A 24178-nucleotide genomic window follows, 5' to 3' on the forward strand; every position below is an offset into this window, starting at 1 on the left:
GGGATAGAGAGTTAGAAACATCGATGAGACAGAAGCATCGATCAGCTGCCTCCTGCACACTCCCTACTGGAGATGTGCCCGCAACCAAGGTACATGCCTTTGACCAGAATCAAACCTGGGACCTTTCAGTCCGCAGGCCAATGCTCTATCCACTGAGCCAAACTGGTCAGGGCGCTATGAACATATTGTTGCATATATTCTTTTAGATTGGTGTTTCGGGATTCTTAGGATATATTGATGGGCAACGTTTTATTTACAGGAAATATTGGGGGAAAGAGAGACAAGGTATGTATACTAAAATTAGGCAAATACATAAATCTAAAATGTAGGACATTCTACAAAACAATGGTCTAATTTTCTCATAAAGTTAATGTAATAGAGAATAAGAGTTCTAGAAAAAGACAGGAGACATAACCATGTATCATGGACAAACTTTAACAAAATCCTGGTTAAATAATATCAACTACAATTATAAGACAATTTAGGGACAAGTAGAAAAATTTGAATATGAGCTGAATATTAGATACTGGAGAACTATTGCTATTTTTCTTTGGTGTGATAATTATATTGTAGTTATGTAGTTAGTCTTTTTTAAGGAAATTTGTTGACGTACTTGGGGATGAAATGTCCTATCCACAGCTTAAATTCAAATGGCTCAGCAAAAACTATAAAGATCTATACAGATATATTGAAAGCAAATCCACATACATGCAAAAGGCAAAACATTAAACAAAACTGGTTATAAGTGGTATGTATAGATGCTGTATCATTGTACTGTTCTATTCTTTCAACTCTTACGTGTTTGTAAATTTTCAAAGTGAAAAGTTAGGGAGAGGAAGAGAAACAAGACAGTGAGAAGGTAAAGATGGGTATACTGGTAATTGATTAACAGCCAAACACGAGAAAGATCAGCACTAAATAGAAGGTGTGCATCATTTTCTGAGATTAGAGGGAAGAAGCTGTGATGAGTACAGATATAGATGAGTAGGTATGGGTGTGGAAAGTGGGGGAAACAACAGGTGATCTCAAGCTTCTCCATGAAGGAGGAAGCAAGAAGAGGAGCAGTAGGTTGGTGGCGTGAAGAGAATGAAGATTTGGAATAGATGCTGTGGGGAATGGCACAGGGAGCTGAACAGAGTACAGGTTTCACAGCTAAAGGTTTAGCTGAGGGGCTGCTGGGGACTTGAGTGTCTACAAACTTCTCCTGATTTTTGCTCTTATTAGCACTACAAGCTTATCTCCAATCACAGAACTATCAGATGCTGTTTTTTACTAAACCATGAGTTTCTTGAGGAAAAGAGCTTGGCTTTCACTTTTGCGTTCCCAGTATCTGGAATGAAGCAAGCATATAATGAATATTTATTAAATAAAATAGTCACAGTTTCACATTTAACTCTAACTACTCAGTTTTTATTGACCTTTTTTCTTACCCCCAGCCCAGACTCTGCTGGGTTAACTGCTTCTCTATCAGGATCCCATAGCAACATGAATGTTTGTAATAGCCATTAAAAACCTCTTTCATTGCATCTGCTGCATTATAGTGAAACTGTAATATGTCTGTTACCTAGTGGAACAAAATCTTTTGAGATCAGTGATCTTGTAGGCTTGGTATCACAAACTTGACAGAGTAGTTGGCCTAATACACAACAGGCATTTTCCTGAGCTGAGCTGACCAATTAATGAGGATTTTAAGTTTTGCTTTGTAAAGGCTTTATTTCTGAATGTACATGTGAGTTTAACAAATAATTTTAACAGGCAAAACCAACAATATTACTAACATACAATCAAAAATATAAAGTGCAAAGTTATCCAGATCAGAATATTCTGGATAAAACACAGAAAAACAATTGCTTTATAAACATTTTTAAAAGACAGCACCTCTTTTCTATTTGTGTCTCTTCAAGTGTTCAAAATGGGAAGAATGCTTCCCATGCCAGTGGAGGCAAATGTTCCAAACAAACCTTTAAAGGTTCAGCCACTGGGTTGAGGTGACTTTCTGTGAAAACAATTCAGGAGACCAAGCATTTTTAGTTTCAGGCACTGAAGGTGGCCAATTTTCTGAAAACGAAAGGCAACATCTGACTTCTGAACCACAACCAAGTCCCAACACTGACTCTTTGGAAATCCAGCCTGAGCGTGTACTGCTGTAGTTAGGAGTTTTCTGGTTTGCAACTACTGCTGTAAGCGTGTTCTTTACATTTAACTCTTTCTTAATGAAACGTTTATTGGTTCTTTGTTCGACACACTTCAGTTTCTTTCTCGGTAATGTGTTCTGATCAGGAGAATTACAAGCAGCCAGGCATTTTCTTAGACCCACGGCTTGGAATCCAAGCATATCGGGAAGAAATGCTTTTTTTGTGGTAGGAGGGACCCATTCATCAATGTCAGATTCAAAGCACTCAGCAATAGAACAGTTGTTGACAACCTCTGGTTGTGTAACACCAGGTATAACAGGGCTTTTGGATTTCTGGCTGGGTGTTTTTATATTTTTTTGAGACCTGGGAGTGGCTTGCTGTGCCTCATTTTCAGAGGAAATCCTTGTTTCTTTATAGTTAGTATCAAGATCCACATAAAAGGAAGGTAGTTTCTTGAAAGCTCCTTTCACCCCATGAATTCTTGTTTGGTGGAATCCTGCAACAGGAGTTGACTGTGAACATGGAACAAAGTCCTGACTATCTTCAACATCACTTTCTGAATCTGATGGAAAATGTGGTGAAGAGCATGTTTTTGGATTCATTGGGGCAGGCATGTTTGGCAAGGATAATTTTTGTGAAGATTGGCTGAAGTTTTCAGACAGTGACCTCAGTGAAAAATCAGATTCTATATGCTGACTTTCTGCCGAAGACTTTCCCCATTGTAACAAAACATCCTGTGACTCTTTGGTGGTTTCTGTTGCCATGTCCATTTCTTTAGCACTATCATCAAAGAGATCAGCAGAAGCATTGTAGCTGCTTTCATGACCAGGAACATAGGTCTGTGTTAAGTTATTTCTGACATGTCCATAAGGCATTTCTTTCAATGCATCTGTACTTCTACTTGGACTGCTGCAAAGAGCTTCTAAGGAATATGTAAGTTTCCTGCAAATTGTAAGACTGTCACCTTGGTTCTTTGGCCATCTCCTACGTTGTTTATTGTCTAAGCTGCAAAGGCCAGAAACATCATTATACCTCCTGGAACACAACGTCATCCACTTCTCACTCATTTCCAAAGGTGATTTTTCTCCACATCCATTAAAATACTTGCTATTGAGACAAGAATGGTCACTCTCTGAAGTACTGTGTGTACATGAAATCGTAGCCCTACGTGGTGGAATTCTGGTAGACTTCCTAAGAGTAGATGTTGTTCCTAAACCTTTTGAAGCTGTAAACAGAGCTGACAGAGAAGCATTTGCTGGAAAACATTCAGAAATATCTCTTCCATTTCTACCTACAGAGACAGCCTCTGCTGTGTTATCTGGTTGTGACTCCTGAAAACTAGCAGCTGGATTTGCTTCACAGTTGGAAAGGAAGTTACCTTTGCCAGAGTTTGCTTTGACTGTTGCTTGTGATGCTCTTAACGCTATAGGTGGTGTAAGCAAGGCTCCAGCAGTTCCCTGGGGAGTCACAGATAAACTGCTGAGGTCTGCATGTAATTCATCGATGCCATTATCTAGATGAGGCTTCCTACTGCTGGCATCCACCGGAGTTATAGCAATCTCACTTTCGATAACTGCCAGAAACTTGTTTAAGCTTTCAGAGAGTGGCAGATCATCCCAAATCTTGGGGTCATAATCCTGGGAACCACTAGCTATTTCTTCAAGTCTGAGTGATATAGGTGGACAACACACAGATCTTTCCTGAAGGCTGAAGGGAGTACTGATATCATGACCTGTTAGCTCATGCTGGGAATTTCTCTTTTTAATTTCTACTGCACTGTGGAAGGATTTTGTATTACTTGGCTCATGGGACTCTTGCATTTTCAAGAATAAATTAGAACCAGTAACTCCAATTTCATGATGACTGCTGTGTACTGCACTTGGCTGATTAGCTTGTAAGCCAAGTTCATCACCTAACTTTTGTGCTGTGCTCTTTTTATCCATATATGAAACAAGGCTCCATGAACACTGAATGGCATCATGGCAACCACCTGAACCAGTGGCCTCTGCCAAGGAAATGCACTTTCTGTTCTGGTGAAGAGTATCAAAGGCCTTGCTTTGTTCTGAAGCTGAAAAATTATCCTCATCTGTTAGCTGTGAAACAATGGAAGTGAGTTCAAGTGATGACTGCCAGGACATTAAAAAGTTATCTCTGCCATGGGATTCCACAAAATCAGAGCTGCTGTCAAGGCTACACATGCTGCTGAGATCACTACTTGAGTGTTCTAAAGCAAGCAGGTGGCTCTTAGGTGCCTGGGAGCCACCATGGAGTTTCCTGAAATTGGAAAGCTGCAAAAGCTGCCGGAAATAGTCAATGACAGTGAAGCCTGCGACACTCGGGTCTGGTAGGACAATCTGGCAAGCTAGTAGCTCTTTAATTTCTCTCCTGCGGCCAAGGCACTGTTCTAAGAAGGTACTGGAATCTGAACCTTGCCCGTGTTGTTTTTCAAAATTCTGCAAAAGAAGTTAATACATTTAAATGAGAATAAATTTTTCTTCCTTTGACTAGAATGTGAAACAGATTTAAAATAATTTCAATCATGTAGTGTTATAGACACAGTAGTATAAGTAAGAGAAGCAAACCCTGGAGTAAAGAGACTTGTAGTCAAATCCCAGTTCTAACATTTACTAGTGTTGTGGCTTTGGACAACTTATTTAACCTTTTTGAGCCTTAGTTTTCTCATTTATAAGCTAGAGATTTAAAAAGTGCAAGTTTACTTTATTTGCAATAACATGGAAAACTGCACTGCTTAGGAAATAGTAGTTACTCAATAAATGATTGCTATTATATTTGTCATTAACTTCCATAAACTTTGAGTGCTTAAGGGAATGTTCTAACCTATTAAAAAAAAAAAGATAAAGAACTGTCTATGGTTTTAACAAAGAAAAGCTCTGTAGCTCCTGGCTTCACCTTCCCTTTGGTCTTTCTCACTGTGCAGTTAGGGAGTGCTTTGTTCTTATTTTTAAAACCCTAATTCCAATGTGGATAAAATTTATATTTGTTCCCTTTAGCATAGATGAAATAGGAAAGGATCACTCCTTCAGAATTAGTACATTATTTTCAACTTCTATTGCCACTTTTATAATTATTTAAAACTATCCTTTCTAACCTATTATTAGTTATGAATATGCAGATAAACAAATATCTAACACTTCTGAATTTACATAAAGTTAGATTTTTAAAGCTCTGAAAACATTTAAACTAGGCTCTTCTGACTTTTGAAAGAGGAAGTTGTCGCACATGGTGTTTAACCTATAGCCTATTTTTACACAGTCTAAAGTACCTCTACAGGATCTCACATTTATGACTCCTAAAAACTGTTTAGAGAATTAAAATCATTTCATTACAGTGGAAATGTTAACAGAATAGAAGAAAGCTAGAAGCAATTACCGTCACTCCAAAAATAAAGCTCTGTCCAACAAAGCAAGTTTCCACTGCTTTAGTTAATAGGTTCTGAGTTGCATCCCTATCCAGTGCTCCTGGAATTTCACTGGAATCCTGAATGTATCTTGATTGGAAAAAAAAAAAGTGTGAAGAGATAAACTTTGAAATTTTAACTTGCCATAAAGTTAGAATATATGAACAATTAGTTTGAAATGCAACATGAACCTTTTGAGTTACATATTTAAAAAAGTGACTTTAGCCCTGGCTGGTTTGGCTCGGTGGATAGAGCGTAGGCCTGTGGACTGAAGAGTCCCGGGTTTGATTCCGGTCAAGGGAACATGCCCGGGCTGTGGGCTTGATCCCCAGTAGGGGGGGAGGGGTGTAGGAGGCAGCCGATCAATGATTCTCTCTCATCGTTGATGTTTCTCTCTCCCTTCTTTTCTGAAAAAAATTTTTTAAAAAGTGACTTTAAAAGCTAGGCATTTTGTTCCCTCTAGTTTCCCATAGCTAGGAAGACAAAAAAAATTGATCAAATGTGAATAAAATAGATGCCTGCCTAGGAATCAAGCCCAGCAATTATTCTAGAAGCAGCAGTGGAAGTAGTAGTGGGATCTCTAGTCCTCATCAAAGCAGAGGGGAGTCTTTCCTCTTCCCTGGTGATCCTATGGTCCCTCTGCTGTCCCTTTCTTCAAATGAGTCTGTTCTCAACAATAAAGAGACAGACAGACATTTCTTCTGTTAGGGATTAGGGGAGGAGGGTAGAAGACTGCTTAAATATATCCTTGCATTTCAGGACAACATCATAAAAGGTCAAACTATGCAGGTGAAGTTGTAATGAGAGAAATAACAAAATTTCAACTTCTGATATGCAAATATTCCCACAAATGGCTTCTTCTGTTTCAAGGGATGTTGGCCACTTGAATGTAGATATCAACCTGGATAATCCCTCAGTTTGAAACAATTTTACTGCCCTAACCGGTCTGGCTGAGTGGATAGAGCATCTGCCTGCAGACTGAAGGGTCCCAGGTTTGATTCTGGTCAAGGGCATGTACATTGGTTTTGGCCACATCCCCAGTGGGGGTTGTGCAGGGAGGCACTTGATTGATGTTTCTCTCTCATCGATGTTTCTAACTCTCTATCCCTCTCCCTTCCTCTCTGTAAAAAATCAATAAAATATATTTTTAAAAAAAGAAACAATTTTACTTTCTTATTCTATGTCCTCTAACTTGGATTAGAGTTTTGTAATTTAGTATTCTAATCACAGCTTAGTTGACCTGGATAAAAGGAGCTTGGTTTAACATTATCACTATACTAGAGGCCCAGTGCACAAAAATTTGTGCACTCGGGGGTCCCTCAGCCTGGCCTGTGCCCTCTTGCAGTCTGGGACCCCTCGGGGGTGACCGTTTGCTGGCTTAGACCTGCTCCCCGGGGAATTGGGCCTAAGATGGCAATCAGACATCCCTCTGGCAGCCTGTGGGAGCCCTCGGGGGATGTCCATATGCCAGCGGGGAGCAGACCTAAGCTGCAGTCAGACATCCTTAGTGCTGCTGAGGAAGCAGGAGAGGCTTCCAACACCACTGCTGTACTGACAGCCATCAGCCTGGCTTGTGGCTGAGCAGAGCACCCCCCTGTGAGAGCGCACTGACCACCAGAGGGCAGCTCCTGCATTGAGCATCTGCCCCCTGGTGGTCAGTGTGTGTCATAGTGACCAGTCATTCCCAGTCTTTCTGCTGTTATGGTCAGTTTGCATATTACCCTTTTACTATATAGGACAGAGGCCTGGTGCACGGGCGGGGGCCGGCTGGTTTGCCCTGAAGGGTGATCCGGATCAGGGTGGGGGTCCCACTGGGGTGCCTGGCCAGCCTGGATGATGGGCTGATGGCTGTTTGCAGCTGGTCATACCCCCTTCAGGGTAGGGGTCCCCACTGGGGTGCCTGGCCAGCCTGGGTGATGGTCTGAGGGCCGTTTTCAGGCTGGCGGGCGACTGAAGCTCTAGCCTCTCTTTTTTTCTTTTATTCTGGGATTTATTTACCTTCTATAGCTGTCACTGGAGCTGAGAGCCGGCTCCAGCTCTGAGGCCCGGCTCCAGCTCTGAGGCTGCGGCTGGCTGAAAGCAGGTATCTGGGTTTGTTTAGCTTCTATAATTGAAACTCTGTTGCCATCACTGACACTCTAAGCTCTGAGGCCGTGGCCGGCTGAAAGCAGGTATCTGGGGTTTGTTTAGCTTCTATAATTGAAACATTGTTGCTTCCAGAGCTCAGAGCTGGGCCGCGGCAGGCGGGGAACCTTGGCTTCCTCCATCACTGGAGCAAGCAAGCCTCACGTTCGCTTCAGCTGAGTGGCTGCTGGCCGCCATCTTTGTTGGCAGTTAATTTGCATATCCTGCTGATAAGCCAATGGGAAGTGTAGCAGAGGTATGTTCAATTACCATGTTTATCTATTATTAGATAGGATATTCAGGAAATAAACATCTATTTCTTGATGATTGTTTAAAGAAACTGATGATCTGCAGTTGAGTAGTCAATGAGGTCATCTTTTTTACTAAATGTTTATTACCTTAAAAACACATTATTTTAAAATTCTATTAATATACTAATAGGAAAAGGAATGATTTAAATAATCTTACCTATGCAAATCAGTGGCTGTAAGACCAAAAAATGCATCTAAGCAGCTTCCAAAAACAGTAATGCCAAATAATTTACTTGATTCTGCAACTTTTATGGAAAGTCTGTATCTGTAACTGGCATTTTCAGCTTCACCAGTAGAACCACATTTTGGACAATTAGACCTGGAAAAGTGGAAGAAAAAAGTATAGAAATGTTCACTAATCTTTTTTTTCATATGGTGAAAAAAAATTTGGAAAAGTAAAAATTAAAAAAATAACGTTTTGTGTACAAATGTTTCTATACAACTTACATTCGTCGTAAACTATTTCAGATTAATCTCTTTTAATTTCTTTACTCATAACAGCTGCTTTCACTGATTTAAATTAAGTAGCACCGAACTGACAGAAAAGTGAAGGGAATGTGTGTGTGTGTTTGGAGGGTTTAGGGGGGCGGTGAGAGAGATGTTCTTATTGGGTAGCTAAAACATCATGAACAAAGTGAGACACATTATAGTCTGGGGTTAGGGGTATGTGCAAACTAAATAATGAAGTAAACACCACACCAACAGAAGACCTGAAAATTAATGTCTATCTTCTTTGAAAAATAATTAATCTTGAAACAATTAATAAAAATGTATATATAGAGGACCCAGTTACATTTTTCTCACCATTATAAAAATAACTTACTTTTTTTAATTCTCTGTGATATGCTAAGAATTTATCAGATTACAAAGAGGTACAAAACATCTTATTTAACCTGTTTCTAAGGCAATGTGTAATTATGGCCAATGTCTTTCTGGTGAAAAAAAACTGTATTAAGTGTAACTTTACTGTCATGCACTAAACGTCTGGTCTTGGGATTTTACTAAATCCCTTAAACTGTGATTTCCTCATCAGTAAAATTCAGGGTTGAAGAAGGATAAGAGGAGATAAAACAAAAGAAAAGAAAGTAAAGAAAACATCTATTGCCAATTAATAAGTTAGTCTGCTTCTTTCTAATAATTATATTAAATATCATAATGATATTGTCACTTCTATGAAATGTTTCCCTCCTTTTTAATTGTTTGCAATAATGTCTTACAACTTACATTCTTAATTTAGCAAACTGACCAATGAAAACATCTTTTGGGAATGGATAACTGTTGTTTTTGTTCTTTTGTTGCTTAGCGATTATCAACCTTTTTTATTTCATGGCACACATAAAATAATTACTAAAATTCTGCAGCACATCAAAAAATACATACTTTGCCAATCTGACAAAAAAATAGGTATAATTTTGATTCATCCACACAAGATGGCTATTGTTGTATTGGCTGTTGCCATTTTTTATTTGACAATCTAAGGAAAAAGAGGTGAGTGCCCCTGACTAAATAGTCAGGCATTTCATGTTTTAAAAATTCTTGTGGCACACCAGTTGAAAATCACTGATCTAGCTTAAAAAAGCAAATAGAAAATGCAAATAAAAAATAAAGATAAAATATAAATATTTGATTGCTGCCATATAGCCACCAGGGGAGCCTAAACTCCACAGGACCAAGGTGACTATTTTGAACAAAGGTTAATCCTTTATATAAGAAGTTACTGATTCATTATTAGATTTGTGATAATTATTTTTTTGCTACACTGAGGATGGATCTGTGCCATTCCATTCGTGTAATCTTACCCAAATCTGCTGGAGTTGTGTTGTAATTTGGCTATAAATAACCTTCTTTAAAAATTATATATTAATAATGCATTCAAGTCTAATATAATATTCGTTTTTTTAAAAATATATTTTATTGATTTTTTTACAGAGAGAAAGGGAGAGGGATAGAGAGTTAGAAACATCGATGAGAGAGAAACATTGACCAGCTGCCTCCTGCACACTCCCTACTGGGGATGTGTCCGCAACCAAGGTACATGCCCTTGACCAGAATCGAACCTGGTACCCTTGAGTCTGCAGGCCTATCCACTGAGCCAAACCGGTTAGGGCAAGTGTACTATTCTTAGCAAATCTTAATAGGCATCAGCATTTTGCAGTTCATAAATGTTTGCAACATACATTCTTTCATTCTGATATGTAAACAAGGCCATTTATTCCCATTTATGTAAGGGACAACTGGGGTGAATTTTTGCCCAAGGTGACAGACAAAGTTAGTGAATTTTATGACCCAGATCCAAGGCTTTGGATTTCTATCCTGTAGATTTTTCTTGCATGATGCCTTATGATAACTATAAGAACAATATGGTTAGTAATGAACTATCTTTCAAACAGAGTATCACTGATAGCCTAACAAAAACTAGGTTTACTCATATTTGGCAATGATACATCTGATAAAGGGTTAATATCCAAAATATATAAGGAACTCATACAGCTTAACAAAAGAAAGACAAACAATCCAATGAAAAAAATGGGCAAAGGACCTAAATAGACACTTCTCCAAAGAGAACATACAGATGTCCAAGAGACATAAGAAAAATGCTCAAAGTCACTGATCATCCAAGAGATGCAAATCAAAACCACAATGAGGTACCGTCTCACACCTGTCAGAATGACTACTATCAACAAACGACAAGTGCTGGCGAGGATGTGGAGAAAAGGGAACCCTAGTACACTGCTGGTGGGAATGCAGACTGGTGCAACCATTATGGAAAACAGTAGGGAGTTTCCTCAAAAAATTAAATATGGAACTGCCATTTGATCCAGTGATCCCACTTCTAGTAATATATCCTAAGAAACCCAAAGCACCAATCAGAAAGAATGTATGCACCCCTATGTTCATAGCAGCATAATTTACAATAGCTAAGATCTGGAAACAGCCCAAGTGCCCATCCGTAGATGAGTGGATAAAAAAGCTGTAGTACATTTATACCATGGAATACTATGCAGCAGCAAAAAAGAAGAATCTCTTACCCTTTGAGACAGCATGGAGGGACCTGGAGAGTATCATGCTAAGTGAAATAAGTCAATCAAAGATGACATGATCGCACTTATATGTGGAATGTAAGTAACAAAATAAAGTGATGAACAGTGTGGATCCAGAGCATGGAACAGAGTGTAGAATCTCAGAGGGAAGGCGGGGGAGGGTGAGTGGGTGGGAGGGAGGTAATCAACCAAAGATCTTGAATGCATATATATAACCTATGGACAGAGACAATAGGGTGCTAAAGGCCTGTTGTGGTGGGGGGTGGGGGTGTCCTGGAGGGAGTCAATGGGGGAAGAAGGGGAACATGTAATACTTTCAACAATAAAGAATTATTTAAAACAAAACAAAAAACTGAGTTTACTAATATGAATGCATATAAACACTAAATTATATATAGCTTTATATAGGGTGCCCCCAAAATATGTATACACAAAAAAATATAATTATAAAGCCAGTGTTTACATTTTATTTCATTTTCAAAATGTAATAGAATCTACAGACATCCTGTATACATTTTTTTGGGATGCCCTGTATATGTAGGTATTTTTGTATATGATTTCCTTTAATCCTTTGGGAATAAGGCTGGATTGAAACAAATAAATGTTAGTGTGGAGTAATACACATCAGAGCTTGAACTTTAATATGTATACAAATCACTTGGAATCTAAGTCTGGGTCAAGGCCCCAAATCCTGCATTTTTAACAAGCTGCCCCAGCTTCTGGCTGAGCGGCACTCCCCCTGTGGGAGCGCACTGACCACCAGGGGTCAGCTCCTGCATTGAGCATCTGCCGCATGGTCAGCGCATGTCATAGTGACCAGTAGTTCGCCATCGGGCGGAAACCGGCTCTCCAACATTCCCAGAGGGGTCCCAGATTGCGAGAGGACGCAGGCCAGGCTGAGGGACCCCAAGGGTGCACGATCTGGAGCAGAGAGGAATGTGGGAGGTTGGCCAGCTGGGGAGGGGCCATAGGAAGGCTGCAGGGCGTGTCTGGCCCATCTCACTCAGTCCCGATTGGCCAGATCCCAGCAGCAAGCTAACCTACTGGTCAGAGCGTCTGCCCCCTTGTGGTCAGTGCATGTCATAGCGAGCAGTTGAGCAGCCTTAGCATATCATTAGCATATTATGCTTTGATTGGTTGAACGGCCCACTTGATGACTGGATACTTAGCATATTAGGCTTTTATTGTATAGGATACTACTCAGCCATAAAAAAGAATGAAACCTTACCATTTGTGACAGCATGGATGGACCTAGAGCAGCCGTGGGCAAACTACGGCCAGCGGGCTGGATCTGGCCCGTTTGAAATGAATAAAACTAAAAAAAAAAAAAAAAAAAGACCGTACCCTTTTATGTAATGATGTTTACTTTAAATTTATATTAGTTCACACAAACACTCCATCCATGCTTTTGTTCCAGCCCTCCGGTCCAGTTTAAGAACCCATTGTGGCCCTCAAGTCAAAAAGTTTGCCCACCCCTGACCGAGAGGCTATTATGCTAAGTGAAATAAGTCAGTCAGAGAAAGACAAATTCCATAGGATTTCACTTACATGTGGAATCTTAAGAACAATATAAATGAGCAAAGAAAACAGAAACAGGCTTATAGATACAAAAAACAGACTGATGGTAGCCAGAGGGAAATGGGGTTGGGGTAAAAAAGATGAAAAGATTAAGCAGTACAAATTGGCAGTTACAAAATAGTCACAGGGATGTAAAGTACAGCAAATAGTCAATAATATTGTAATAACGCAGTATGGTGCCAGATGGGTACTAGAAATATAAGGGGAAACACTTTGTAAGGTATATGATTATCTAACTACTATGCTGTACACTTGAAACGCTAAAACTAATACAAAACAATACTGAATGTGAACTGTAATTGAAAAAAAGAAAGTACTTTAAGGCTTTACATATCACTTCCCTCCAATAGGAGAAAACTATGATCAATATGTGTGAAATTCAATTCGACTCTTTTAAATAAATGATAAAAACTTTTTGGGTGGCTGAGCAGTGGAGTGGGAAGGGATAGGAGAGAGGATAGATAAGTGCCTGAGCTACAATTCACATTTTAAGACAGGAAAGAAAGTTCTTAGTATCAGAGAAAGATTTCTAGACTAAAGAAACTATGGGTCCCATTAAGTAACTTAGAAGGGCAATTCACATCAGTTTGGGTTAGGTGAATAGCTTATATGGATAAGTAATTCCCCCCTTCCCTTACTCATAATTTTTGGAAGAGCGCACACATACACAAAGTTACTGTGGTCCTTCATATGAAAAGAGTATCATATTCACATACGTGTGTGTGTATGATAATTGTATATGAATGATCAAAAACTTCCCATACATATATTTTTTATATCTGTACCTCTATGTGTCTGCATCTTTAAATACATCATGGAACCTTTTCAAATGAAATCTTGGAACCCTAACAGAAGGATGAGAATGCAGGTCTTGCTGAAATGAAAGTGGGGGCCAGAGCCCATTCTACTTGTTAGCACTATCTATTATTCCCTCTCTAGTCCCCATCTCCCAGTCTAGAAGCATGAACCCTTAAGGCTCTACAGAATGTAATTTGAAAACCACCACTGCTCTAAATCTTGGAGGTTAAAACAAAGAAGAAAGTTAACCTTATTAAATACAAAGTACCTACTATAGTTTTTATTACTAAGGATTTGGAATTCAAAAAAAATCTTTAGGTGGAAATGAAATCTTTAGTGGAGAAATGAAAGTGGGGAATTTCTGTTTCCTGCAGCAGCTTGCAACTGACTTGTATTTCCTCTCTTGTGTTTACAGACTTTACTTTTACCTTTTGGACACTAAGATTATCCGAGAGAAGCACTTTTGACATGAAGGATATATAAAACTTGAATTTTGGAGAGCAAGAACTGAGGCAAGAAGAAATTTTCTTCTTCTATTCATGTATTCACGTTGTGGCCTGAAAAACAAAATAGTCACTGGGGTGAGTGGCAAATCTTTAATTGTAGGTGCATAATTCATTTCTGAAGAAAACCTCTTAACGTCCACTGCAAAGCCAAGAGATGTCTTTTCTAGTAAATGTCAATGTACTGAAAAACTAATTTTCTTTTCATGCTTATTTAAAAGTATTAATAGAAAGAAAATAAAATTTAAAACAGAATAGTTCAAACGAACATTCTGTTTCTGAATAAATATTTCATTCTCAATAATTCAGGAAAAGTCATTTAGCTTTTTTCACATCTTTATAAGAAAAGCTATATAGAACTTTATTGGATCTCAGTGTGTGTACATTTTTACACAGCTTAAAGAGAAAGAAAATTCATATTTTGCAAGCAGAAAAAGCAAAATGTTATATGGTGAAATGAGAGTTCAAAGTGCTTTAAGATCCTTGTATAAAACATATTTGAGAAATCCTATATCATAAAAGCCTAATATGCTAAGTCTGATCATTTGTTTGACCATTTGACCAGTCATTATGACGCACACTAACCACTAGGGGGCAGACACTCCAACCAGTAGGTTAGCTTGCTGCTGGGGTCAGGCCAATCTGGACTGGGCGAGATGGGCTGGAGATGCCCTGGAGCCTTCCCACAGTCCCTCCCTGGCCCCGATTGTGCACCGGTGGGGTCCCTCGGCCCGGCCTGCACCCTCTGGCAATCTGGGACCCTCTTGGGGGATGTTGGAGAGCTGGTTTTGGCCCGATCCCCTCAGGCCAGGCCGAGAGATGCCACTGGTGCATGAATCCATGCACTAAGCCTCTAGTAAAAAAAATAAAATAACAACATTCTACTCTTTTATACTCTTAAAAATTTCAAATGTTGGTTTGTTTACCAACATTTAAAACTGATTAGCTTAATTATAGTATAAAATAAATGTCTCTGCACATGTTTAAAATAAAGCTGTATCAATAAATTTTCATTTGTAAACACTTGGCAAAAGCTTTCAATTTGTGAGTATGGGCGTAACTGTTTCTGAGACTGGCATCCACAAACTTTGACAAAGTAAAAGTCACAGTTAAAAATCATAATAGAAACTTTTAGGCATAACTCTTCAAGGGATAATCAGAAATTTAGAAATGTGGTGATGATGAAGGGAGATCTTAAAGTGATACTAATCTTGCCCATAATCAAAATGACATTTCTATGAAAATAAAATCTTGCCACCTAAGGCAGTAAGAAACTTGAAAAGATGAAAGATAAATCTATAATAATAAAAGTGTAATGTGCTAATTAGACTGGATGTCCTCCTGGAAGTCCTTCTGAACAAAGCTGGGGCTGCGAGGGAAGCCTGTGCCGGCAGCCAGGGGAAGGAAGGCCTACTCTTGCACGAATTTTGTGCATTGGGCCTCTAGTAGATTTATATAACTTACTGAGCTGCCTTATTAAAGGGAGCAGAAAAAAAGGCTGATATTGTCTAATTCTTTGTTGTTATCCTTACTTTGGGGTCCTTAAATATAAGACTAGTAAGGTCCTACCAAAAGCACATTTGTATTCCTAGATTTAGTTTTCATTTTAGGCCACATGGCAATCTCTAAGGACAAGGTAGAGAAGGTGATATCGGATCAAGGGGAAGGCAAAAAGAAGGGTCAGAAAAAAAGCATCTGCCTTCTACCTCTCCTCTAAAATCCAGTTTAGGGTATAGGATGTAACACAATGGCACACCTACCTGTAAGCTATGAGACATAACATAGAGCAAAGCTCCCTCCTGAAAATGTCATCTCTTACCTGTTTAAAATCCTGCTATTTAGAATGAAGCTTCAATTCCTTACAATGGCCTATGAGGCCCTAGATCACTTAGCTCCACCTCCTTGACTTCACCTTGATCACTGCACTTCAAGCCACACTAGCCTTCTTTCTGCACAAGTACACCAAATGGTTTCTCTTCTCAGGCTTTTGTGCTTACATTTCTCTGTGCCTAAAATTTTCTTCCCTTAGTTCTTCAAATAGCTGGTTCATCCTTATCCTTCAATCTTTAACTCTAATGTAACCCCTTTAGAGAGCCCCACTTTATCTCAAGTACACCTCTTAGTTTCTGTGACATGTATCACCTATCTTATTTCTTCATGGTGCTAACCATGCTCGTGACATAAGCAACCATGAGAACGCATCTATTCTACATATGCATTGTTTACTCATTTTGGTTTGTTCTTCCCCTGCTAGTCTGAAAGTTTCATAAAGACAGGGACCTGGTCTATCCTGTGCTCTACTGTATCCCCAGTGCTTAGCACACAGTGAATTCACTATAAATATTCAGTGAATACATAAAAAACTATAAGCAGAACCACGCAATTTAAGAACATTTTATATGTCATATAATAGGATTTTCCTCCTTTTCATTGAAAGCTCTCTTCAAAGCCTTTCTTTATTAACAAAAAGAATGACTTTTCTTTTTCCCCACATCTTATACTACTGTACTTCTATAGTCTTACATGTTTTTTTCCTCTCTTCTATTTGGTTTATTCTCCCCAATGTGTTCTCTCTTGAGTCTCTCTTCCTTGTTCTTTATGTGCTAGTAATTTATGCTAGAGAACACAAAATAGCAATCTGAGTTGTGTTCCTTATTCCCTTGCCCACCTTCAAACACTCCCCTACCGCAATGTTTCACATTTCTTTGTGTGTGTGTGTTCTTCCCCCCACCCCACCGCCCCCGCCCCGACTCCTCCCTCTGCCCAAAATGTTCTTTCACTCTCCTTACTAAGGCTTATTCTTTAAAATTCTTTTCAGGGCTCTTCTTCTCCTGGAAGCTTTCCCAGGTTTAGTAATCCTACTTTATTTATTTATTTATTTAAAAAATATTTTTATTGATTTCAGAGAAGGGAGAGGGAGAGATAGAAACATCAATAATGAGAGAGAATCATTGATCAGCTGCCTCCTGCACACCCCGTACTGGGGATTGAGCCCACAACCCGGGCATGTGCCCTTGACTTAAATTGAACCCAGGACCCTTCAATACACAGGCCAACACTCTATCCACTAAGTCAAGCCAGCTAGGGTTAATCCTACTTTTAATTTACCACTTACCAACTTACAGTAAATTTGTTTGTGTGCTTTGTAAACGTTTTTTCTTTTTTTAAATCCTCACCCAAGGACATTTTCATTGATTTTTAGAGAGAGGGGATGGGGAAGGTTGGAGAAGGGGAGAGAGAGACACACACACAGAGACAGAGACAGTTCCTCTCCCATGAGCTCCAATTGGGGCTGGGGATTGAAGCCACAACCTAGACATGTGCCTTGAGTGGGAATCAAACCCAAGACCTTTCAGTGTATGGGATGACACTCCTACAGACTGAGCCACAGCAAAAACTTGTTTAATATGTGTTTTTCAGGAACCAGAGCGAGGGCCATCTTTTTATATCCCCATGCCTCGCTCAAAATTTGTCAATCTGATCTTTAGTTATTAATTTTTTTCCTGATTTTCAGTTTTCCTCTTCTTGGGCCAGTTCCAACAAATACCATTCGACATAAAATACCATTTTACCAAATCACAAAATAATTTTATATGTCTATATACATTACAGTACACAGAATAGTTTCATATATGGTGTCTTAATTAAGACTTATTTTAACCATTGTTTACATTTTATACTCATTTTGGATTTATTTTCTTTAATTGTGGTCATATGAGCAGAGATGATTTTATTTAGAGTTCTAAAATAAAATTTTATATTATACCAAAACTATATTGTCATGCATCAAATCATATTCTTCACAAAACTATTATCAAATTCAAATTTTAGGAAATGGATTAAACCTGTATGATGACTAGGACATTGTGCCAAGTGTTGTGGGGAAATTTAAAAAAATAAGACACTTCCTGTCCTAAAATGTTCACTGTCTACTAGGCAGACAACTTACCAATAAATGAAAAACATACAAGCAGAAATATTTGGGAATTAATTTCTAAGTTAAATGTATAAGAATTACTATATTTTTAAAAGGAAGGTTGGTCAAACTGTCTTTAAGGATTGACTGCACTCTAGTGGATAAAATAAGTATGTCTAGAAAATTATAACTAACAAATTTGAGAATTGAAATGAAAAAGGTTATCAAATATTTGTGTTTTACTTTGTAAACCCCAGAAAATTGCAAAAAAACTTCTCATTCATTGTCTGGTGGACAAAAATGTAATAATATCCTTTTAGATAGTTACTGTTAGTTATTCTTCGCTGTTTCCATAGTGTTTCCTTTATGATACTTGTCATCTAGTTTGCTTTGTCTCTCTCTCTACTGCTTGACTTGCAGTATAGTGAATCCATGTTTGATGCATAACTGAATGAAGCATTGGGAATGAGTAAATACTAAAGTTAGGCAAGCACAATGATAGACTTAACAATTTCATATGTGGTATTTCTTGCAATTTATCTTTCTTTTTTATTTTATTAGGGAGGTTGGTGATATAGCATTACATTTATTTCAGCTCCATCATAGTCAGCAAACCATATTCGGTGGGAGGCTAAGTAGGGGTGGTGTGGTGAGAGAGTGGAGCAGGTGCACAGGGGGCTGCAGCAGAACAAGGCTAATGTATGGGGCACCTGAATTCTTGGTTTAAAAGCCCCTTTATCTTGTTTCAACTATAAATTTATTATCAGCCACAAATCAATTGGGAGAAAGGGAGGCTCAAAGGATGAAAGACAAGCGCTTTCACTGAGCATCAGAGAATAACGCCAGTGTACTGAGGAAACACATTTACATTACTTCCTCTAAGGAACAGAATGTGGTACATTCTGTGGTACAGAATAAAAGCGCTAAGAGAAAAAGAAGCTGACCCTGAACCAGAGGAAAAGAATTTCCAATTAAATAAATCTCTAAAGAGCAAGGTATACAATTAAATCTTGTAGAGCTTTATTCTATTATAATCATTCGCTAATTTTGTTACTTTATGAAAAAAGTAATCAATTAATCCTGAATTTCTTATACCTACTTGTACTTTTAATGTAACTTTGTTCCATTACCATCAGGAAATCCTTTTACCATCTGGGGGAATAAATTCCCATTTACTTAGCAAATTCACAGAAACAGGGGTAGAGAAAGTTCCAAGGGACAGGCAGCCACTCATTGCTTTGGAGAATAAGCTATCTTTCCATGCTGGTCTGTAGCTTTTGACCCTCTCTGCCAACTCCCAGGTCTGATGACTTTTACTTATTAATTTCAGAGAGAGAAAAAGGGAGAGAGAGAAACATCAATTTGTTGTTCCACTTATTTATGCATTCATTGGCTGATTCTTGTTTGTGTTCTGACTGGATAGAACCCACAATCTTGGTGTATGGGGATGACGCCCTAATCAACTGAGCAACTTGGACAGTCTCGGGTCTGATGAACTTCGATAAAAGAAAAAGCTTGTTCCTCTTCCTAAAATGCTGAAACTTGGTATTTTTTTTTCTGACTTTGAGCAAGAAAGGAATGGCAATTCAACTTAATTAAGTAAGCCTAATTGTCTTAAATCTCTTCTATTGTTTATGGCTTTATTTTATTTTTTTAATATATATTTTTTATTTTTATTGATTTCAGAGAGGAAGGGAGAGGGAGAGAGAGATAGAAACATCAATGATGAGTGAGAATCACTGATCTGCTGCCTCCTGCAAGCCCCCTACTGGGGATGGAGCCTGAAACCTGGGCATGTGCCCTTGACTGGAATCAAACCTGGGGCCTTTCAGTCCACAGGCCGAAGCTCTATCCACTGAGCCAAACCGGCTAGGGCTATGGCTTTATTTTTAATTATAATTTGTCATTCTGTCTATCTTCCATTTAAACTGCCAAATATGTTCACATGCCTGAATTTTCTACAATATCGTTAACAAAAAGACTTAAAATAATAAACACTGCATTTAGAAATGTCTTCCTTCCACAGTTTAATGAATGCCCAGTACATAAATATTAATTTATGGTCACATAGCTTTGAAGTTTCTTAGCTCTCTGGGCTGTCAGGAAAAACGTAAAACTTAACAGGGCACCAACTCATCTGGCTCACATGTGAAACTGAAAAAGCCTCAGATTATGTTGAAACAAATTAATTATCAGAAAACCAGTGCATGCCTTAGGAAGAAATGGAGTTATTAATTACTCATTATAAGACATATTTATTTATTTTTATTGATTGTAGAGAGGGTAAGGGAAAGGGAGGGAAAGAGAAACAGAGAGAAACATCGATGAGAGAAACATCGATGGGTTGCCTTCTCTACCCTCCCCCATTGGGGACCGAATCTGCAACCTGGGTATGTGCTCCATCCAGGAATCCAACCGGTGACCTTTTGGTGTACAGGACGACCAAGCCATACCAGCCAGGGCTAAGACACATATTTTTCACCCTGGGCCCAGGAATTAGTTCCAGTTTATCACAGGGCTTACTCAAGTTCAAATAGCACTTTGGATTCCCCACAAATTAAAGGGTCATGATACTCAGGACTTTTGCTACTGTAGGGCTTTGCTCTGAAATCAGGAAGTCCACACACTGGGTACAAAGGTGTGTGCACCACAGGAAGTGCTATAGCAGTAGGGGACACCAATGTGCTCCACATTTCTAGGGTTTGTACTCCAGTCTGGCCAGGACAATCCCAATTTATGCCTCTTTCCCAATTTAATTACTAATAGTCCCCTTCTCTCCTACTACCACTTTAAATGGCTCTTGGTTCGGGCTCTGAATTGCACGGTCCCTCTGTGGTGTCAGTGTGACTGCCTAGGAGAGGGTATCAGCATCAGCCACACACTCTTCACCTCCCTGCAACAATATGGGTTTCTATGTTGAGTCCAGATATCTGACTCCTTCCTTACTGTGAAAATCATTTGGGGGTTTTTTTGTTGTCCTTTTCGGCCTGTTGGCCAGAGTGTTTAATAACTTTAGTCTTCAAAGAGAAATAATCTCTGTCCACTTTTCTATCTAGAAACCTCCCTGAAAAAACCTGATGATTCAAATAAATGAGTAACTGGTAAATATCTGGAACTTCACCTCCAAACAGTATTTAAACCTTTTCCCTGGCTGGGTGGCTCAGTTGGTTGGAGCATCCTCCCATACACCAAAAAGTTTGCAGGTTTGATTCCTGGTAGGGGCACATATCTAGGTTTCGGGTTCCGTCCCGGATAAGAGCAATACAGGAGGCAACTGATTGATGTTTCTCTCTCACATCGATGTCTCTCTCTCTCTCTTCCCTTCCTCTTTCTCTAAAATCAAGCCTATCTCCAGGTCAGGATTAAATAAATAAGTAAATAAATAAACAAATAAATAAACCTTAAATTCTCAATAGCCAAAAAAGAAATTTTGTTTCTCACCCCCTATGCCCATGACAATGTGTGGATACTTCTTTGCTTTCTTTAACCAAAGGGTCCTTATTGCCAGAGGCTAAAACTAACAGTAGTTAGCATATTAATGCAAAAAGACCCACTGGAAGGCCAATGGACTTTGATATTCAGCAGGGCTGAAAATCAGCATAATATTGCCCTTCTGTGGGCTCAATGGCTCAAGGCAATTTCCTAACCTGATAATCCTTATACTGTTTACCAAACTTTACCTTTGACCTGCCTGTATGCATTGCTAAAGGACAAATGTTTATTTAAGTAAATAAATAGTGGACCAGACCAGAAGTCGGTGTGTCTCTCCTAGAGAGAGGTTTCCACCTGGCCCCCCATGCCTGCTAAATTCATATTTCTTATATACTATTTTCATTTGTGTGCGTCAGCCCCTCCTTCGGATCCTGAACCCCTAGCCATAAAAGGTTTCGGCACCTTATAATGAACTTCTCAAACCAGTAACATCCCGGTCAAAGATAGCTTGATCATGCCACAATCAGCAACAGAAACAGCAAGCAGCTTTTATTTATTTATTTTTGGACTTTGGTTTCACCATTTATTGGGAATATGGGGCAACATTACAGTTTTGAATAATTAAATCAACAAACCCTTCCAGCTAGGTGCTTAGAGGAACAACAACCCCAGGTCCCGCCCCTCAGCGGTCCTCACACAAAGGCCGCTTCTGCTCACATTTTCTTCCCCTGGCAGTGTCTCCTGGGGGAAGGGATGCAGTACCCACATACACAGAGCACAGGTGTGGCCTCACAGTCTCCCCAAAGCCCAGTACATATTAAGGTGAACCCAGTTTCCAAGAACAGATGCGCACACGTCCTGAAGGGGTGGCATGATGGTTCTCACTCTGCTTTGAATGCTCACATACAGGGAGCCAGGAACCAGTACCCTGATTCCTGGTTCCAGTCCATAGCATGCATCCCGAAAAGTGGCCCCACAGAAAGTGCTCATTTAAATTGGGCCAAAAAGGAAAAAAAGTCCCCAGGGAACCCTTCTGGAAGAAGTGCTCATAATTGCTCACTTAAACTGGGCAATGAGGACCTGTGCCCCGAAACCAGTCTGGAGGAAATGCTCAGGAGAAACTAGCCAGGACAAAGTGTGCACAGCACTGCACACTAGCTGGCTGAATTGCACCCCTCACCCAGGGACCCCTCTGCTCCTCAAACACTGGCTACACCTAGAATAGTGAATTTGCATTCAGGTCTCTCCATGACCCTCAGAGGACCAGCCCTGACCTCACACAATGCTGTGAAGCCACCAAAAATTAACTGAAAACAAACAAACAAACAAACAACCCCCCCCCCCCCCCCCACACACACAGCAATTTCCCACAGCAATCTCTTCCAGCAAAGTTTGCTAGGCCCTCTGAAGACCGCCCCTGGCCCCTGAGCAGTCCTTGCATAGGAGACATCCCCTCACTTTTTCCTCCTAGGGTGGCACCTCCTGGGATAGATACTGAGGAAAAGCAAGTTCTCTCAGAACAAAAGCAACCAAATGTCTACAAGTGGCAGCAGGATGATTCATGTGTTCCTTTTGCTCTGCACTCAGGTAAACTGGGATGGGAAGTAGTGCACTCCCAAATCTGGTCCAGAGGCAGTGCTCACAAAAAGTGCTGACCAAATCTGGTCCCACAGGAAGTGCTCAATTTGAGCCTGGGGGATGTGTCCCCGGGAGACCAGCCTGGAAGCTGTGCTCACAAAATGTGGCCGCACTGGAAGTTCTCACTTAAATTTGGCCAAAGAACATGTCCTTAGCGAACTGGTCCATAAGATGTGCTCACAAAAGATGGTCTCATGTGAAGTGCTCACTTAAATTGGGCCTGGAGGACATGTTCTAGGGCAGTGGTTCTCAACCTTCTGGCCCTTTAAATACAGTTCCTCATGTTGTGACCCAACCATAAAATTATTTTCGTTGCTACTTCATAACTGTAATGTTGCTACTGTTATGAATTGTAATATAAATATCTGATATGCAGGATGGTCTTAGGTGACCCCTGTGAAAGGGTTGTTCGACCGCCAAAGGGGTCTCAACCCACAGGTTGAGAACTGCTGTTCTAGGGGAAACTGGTCCAGAAAAAATGCTCATGTGAAAACAGAGTGGAGAAAGTGTTTACAGAACTCTAGCCAGCTGAGTGCACCCCTTACCACAGGCATCCCCTCTGATCCTCAGATGGATGGAGAAATTGCCCCCAAGTTTCACCTTGCTCCTTACCCCAGACACCCCCACTACCTCTCACAGGTTGGCTGGAAGTGGATGGAGCAATGCATTTAGGTCTCTTCTCATCCCTTTCCCCAAGCAGCCAGGCCTACTGTCCATCACAGGCTAGGTTAAATCTGAGATGAAGAATTTGACTCCAGGTCCCTCCTCAACCTTGACCTCAGGACACCCTCTGTCCATCACATACTTGGTGGAGCCAGAAAAAACCCCATCAGCTCCAGGTCTCTCCTCACCTGTTTCCCCAGGCACTCTTCTGCCCATCACATTGAGAAGGCTAAAAAGGGCTAATTCAAATGTAACCCTGATATTTTGGGGGCTAGCAATTGGAATCCATGCCAGCAAGGTTCTTGATAACCTATAATTAAGTCATTACCTCCTTCCCAGAAACTGGTCTTCCAGAACCTGTTACAGAGGCCATAAAACTGTGAACAGTGCACTGCCCTGGAGAGAGGGTTATTAATGCTGGTGCCAGGCCAAACCATCACATATGGCCTGGAGACCCCAAACACTTGGGGGCCTTCTTGCAAGGCCCGTGAAAAGGACCGGAAGCATAATCCCTATTTTCAGGACAAAAGACCACAGGGAGACATAAAAAGAAGCCCCCTGCATGTTTCGGTAATCAGATTTGGAAAGCTATTCCCTGAGTCTGCTGGCGTAATTAAACAG

At 39.9% G+C, this 24178-nt stretch overlaps 1 protein-coding gene across 6 annotated transcripts in view; it reads right to left on the reverse strand.

The window, feature by feature from the left end:
* Positions 1-1693: 1693 nt before the first annotated feature.
* The window catches only part of DDIAS (DNA damage induced apoptosis suppressor), a 28531-nt gene continuing 6046 nt past the window's right edge, over positions 1694-24178 (reverse strand). For 3 of the 6 annotated variants that reach the window (XM_036324839.1, XM_036324836.1, XM_036324838.1), the window contains 4 exons: positions 13834-13962; positions 8146-8307; positions 5526-5643; positions 1694-4588 (listed from right to left, as the gene is read on the reverse strand). In XM_036324839.1, coding sequence (XP_036180732.1) covers positions 1964-4588; positions 5526-5643; positions 8146-8307; positions 13834-13962 — 3034 coding nt within the window. In that variant the 3' untranslated portion in view covers positions 1694-1963. The remainder of the gene's footprint in view (positions 4589-5525; positions 5644-8145; positions 8308-13833; positions 13963-24178) is intronic. The other 3 variants (XM_036324840.1, XM_036324841.1, XM_036324842.1) reach the window with 3 other exon arrangements.

Source organism: Myotis myotis, unplaced genomic scaffold (assembly GCF_014108235.1).
Source record: "Myotis myotis isolate mMyoMyo1 unplaced genomic scaffold, mMyoMyo1.p scaffold_m19_p_10, whole genome shotgun sequence".
Classification (NCBI taxonomy): domain Eukaryota; kingdom Metazoa; phylum Chordata; class Mammalia; order Chiroptera; family Vespertilionidae; genus Myotis; species Myotis myotis.